The 2,210-nt window shown below is 31.7% G+C and overlaps 1 protein-coding gene across 1 annotated transcript; it reads right to left on the minus strand.

Moving 5' to 3' along the window:
- Positions 1-696: 696 nt before the first annotated feature.
- Positions 697-1,913, minus strand: LOC133778889 (uncharacterized). Its single transcript, XM_062218903.1, has 3 exons — positions 980-1,913; positions 862-891; positions 697-746 (listed from the first exon to the last, which is right to left on the minus strand). Exons 1-3 carry the CDS (start codon positions 1,740-1,742, stop codon positions 697-699), a joined length of 843 nt encoding a protein of 280 aa, XP_062074887.1. The 5' UTR covers positions 1,743-1,913.
- Positions 1,914-2,210: the final 297 nt, after the last annotated feature.

Raw genomic sequence — 2,210 nt, forward strand, 5'->3', positions numbered from 1 at the left:
TGTAAACACATAGTACCAAAATGATATTTTACAATAATAGAGAGTACCTACCCAAATATATATTTTAAATGTTTTATAAATTAATAAATCATATTTTTCACTTGTTTATTTTTTTTTTAAATTTAGTTAAGATATCCTATTACTAAAATAAAATTTCCAATTTAGATTTTTCTTTTTTAAAAAAAAAAAAAAAAGGTTCGTAATTACGTACCTACACCTTCCATTATTGAGACTGCGAGAAGACAATGAGTTGTTAAAAAATATGTAATGGAAAAAGATAGAGTTAGGATGATAAAACCAAATATATAAGAAACAGTCAGTAAATGTATAAGAAAGAACCGTTACCTGATATCTTTCCAGCTGTTGTCCAACCTGTAATTATCCAAAAGAACCTCTCATAACATTGGACTTGGAGTCCACTCAAAATGTTTAAATTAAATATAGAGCTCAGTAAAACGTAGTTATCTCTAACCCACCGCATTGACCTAGTTTTCCGTGATACAAACTACCTGTTTTCAACATGAAAGATCAAAGCCATAAGCAAGTTGGTTGTAAATCATATTATTTTTAAATCTTAATAAATATATATGTTTGAAATGGTTTCTTTCTAAATGAAAGTTAATTCTTTTTAAATTATTGGTTAATAAGATAGCCCCTATTAATTAAAATAAATTTTCCAATATAAAGTAAAAGCTCTTAATACGTACAAAGCGCATCCACTAAAAGGAATATGAAAGTGCCAATCCCTGCAAGAGGACAATGAATATCAGAAAAACAGATGTGATGAAACAATAAGTTCTAAAACACTACATTTAAATTAAAAAACAATTTTATAACAAGTGCAGAAGAAAGAATTGTTACGTGATAATATTGCATCAGCCGTCGTCGAAGCTGTAATCATGCAAGATAACTTTAAGATTAGCTCTCAGAAGAAAGTTGGAGCAGTTGATTCAATAAAAAGCCAAGAAGAACTACTTACCATAACATCGCATCTTGTTGGAATAATCGAAGTAGCATTCATTATTTCCATTTTTGAAGTCTGATTCCAACCATGAAATCTCAAAGCCATCTGTAAGCTGGTTGTGAATATCCACAAAAGAAGTATTCCTTCCGTTCACAACTGTCTGATTCGATACCAAGGTCCTTAGCACCGGGCGGCACGAGCTCGCCAAATCAGAAACGTGAAACAGACCATCGACCACATAATAATAATAAGAAGACGAAGAAACATGATCAGCAGTAGTTTTGGTTTTGGAATGTTGGGAGGCTAAAGTAGCACCAATATTGCAGTGAGCGGTGTCTATATAATCAGAGGAATTTACAGGATTTGCACATTCCAAGAATACTATATTCTTTGTTAGTTTCAAATATCTTCTTTCGAACGAGTAACTGTAAAATCTGAAACCATTGTACGAATCTTCTTCCAGATAGTTATTTGGGAGAGAGGAGCAATTGGTTTTGTTAAGGTTAGAGTCCACAATTCGAATTGTGTAATTGGCATAATTGATTGAGTGGACGAAGTACTTGACAGAGTTGAAGTATAACAAAGTAAGATTGTTCTCGCAAGAAAGCTCATAAATTGGGTAACCACACTCTTTTGGATCAGTATTAAGTCGGAAAGGACTGGTTATGGTGATGATATTATCACAAGAAGAAGGTGAGCAATGAGGATTTGAATATGCATTGCAAGTTTTAAGAAACAATAAGAAGGGGATGATCATGAGACAAAGAAGGTTTGCCATGAAAAATCTTGAAGAGAAGGATCTTCCTCTTTCCGGCCCTTTGGTACAGTCTGGACAGAGAAACAGAGAAGTCTTTTCTACACACAAACAGAAATGATTTAATCAAATTTTTATTTATCATTAATAAAAATACTAATAACAAAAACAATAATGCCAATTTCTTTACTATTAACTATATATTCAGACACGTTCCAATCAACTTCCCTATAGCCAAAGCAAGTATTGACTATAGGATATAGACTAATGACAAATCTACCTCCATTAGCAACATGAAAAGATCACATAGAGATTTATATTCCACGAGTCATCTTCCAATTCTCTATTTCCTCTACATAAATGTTGATTGATACATTTACTAATTAAAGAATACTGAAAAGTCAAAGAGAGTAGGATAAGTTTATGTACATAATTAATTTAATTATATGTAACTCCCATCCATATAAATGATATGGGACCATCTTGTTAAAT

This window comes from Humulus lupulus, chromosome 5, assembly GCF_963169125.1.
Source record: "Humulus lupulus chromosome 5, drHumLupu1.1, whole genome shotgun sequence".
NCBI lineage: Eukaryota > Viridiplantae > Streptophyta > Magnoliopsida > Rosales > Cannabaceae > Humulus > Humulus lupulus.

Bases quoted from the DNA above. Each gene is read 5' to 3' on its own strand.
- LOC133778889 (XM_062218903.1), bottom strand. From the start codon at position 1,742: ATGGCAAACCTTCTTTGTCTCATGATCATCCCCTTCTTATTGTTTCTT. The intron at 892-979 runs GTAAGTAGTTCT...GCATGATTACAG, and splicing joins CAACAAGATGCGATGTTATG to CTTCGACGACGGCTGATGCA. The intron at 747-861 runs GTAACAATTCTT...GTCCTCTTGCAG, and splicing joins GGCTGATGCAATATTATCAC to GGATTGGCACTTTCATATTC.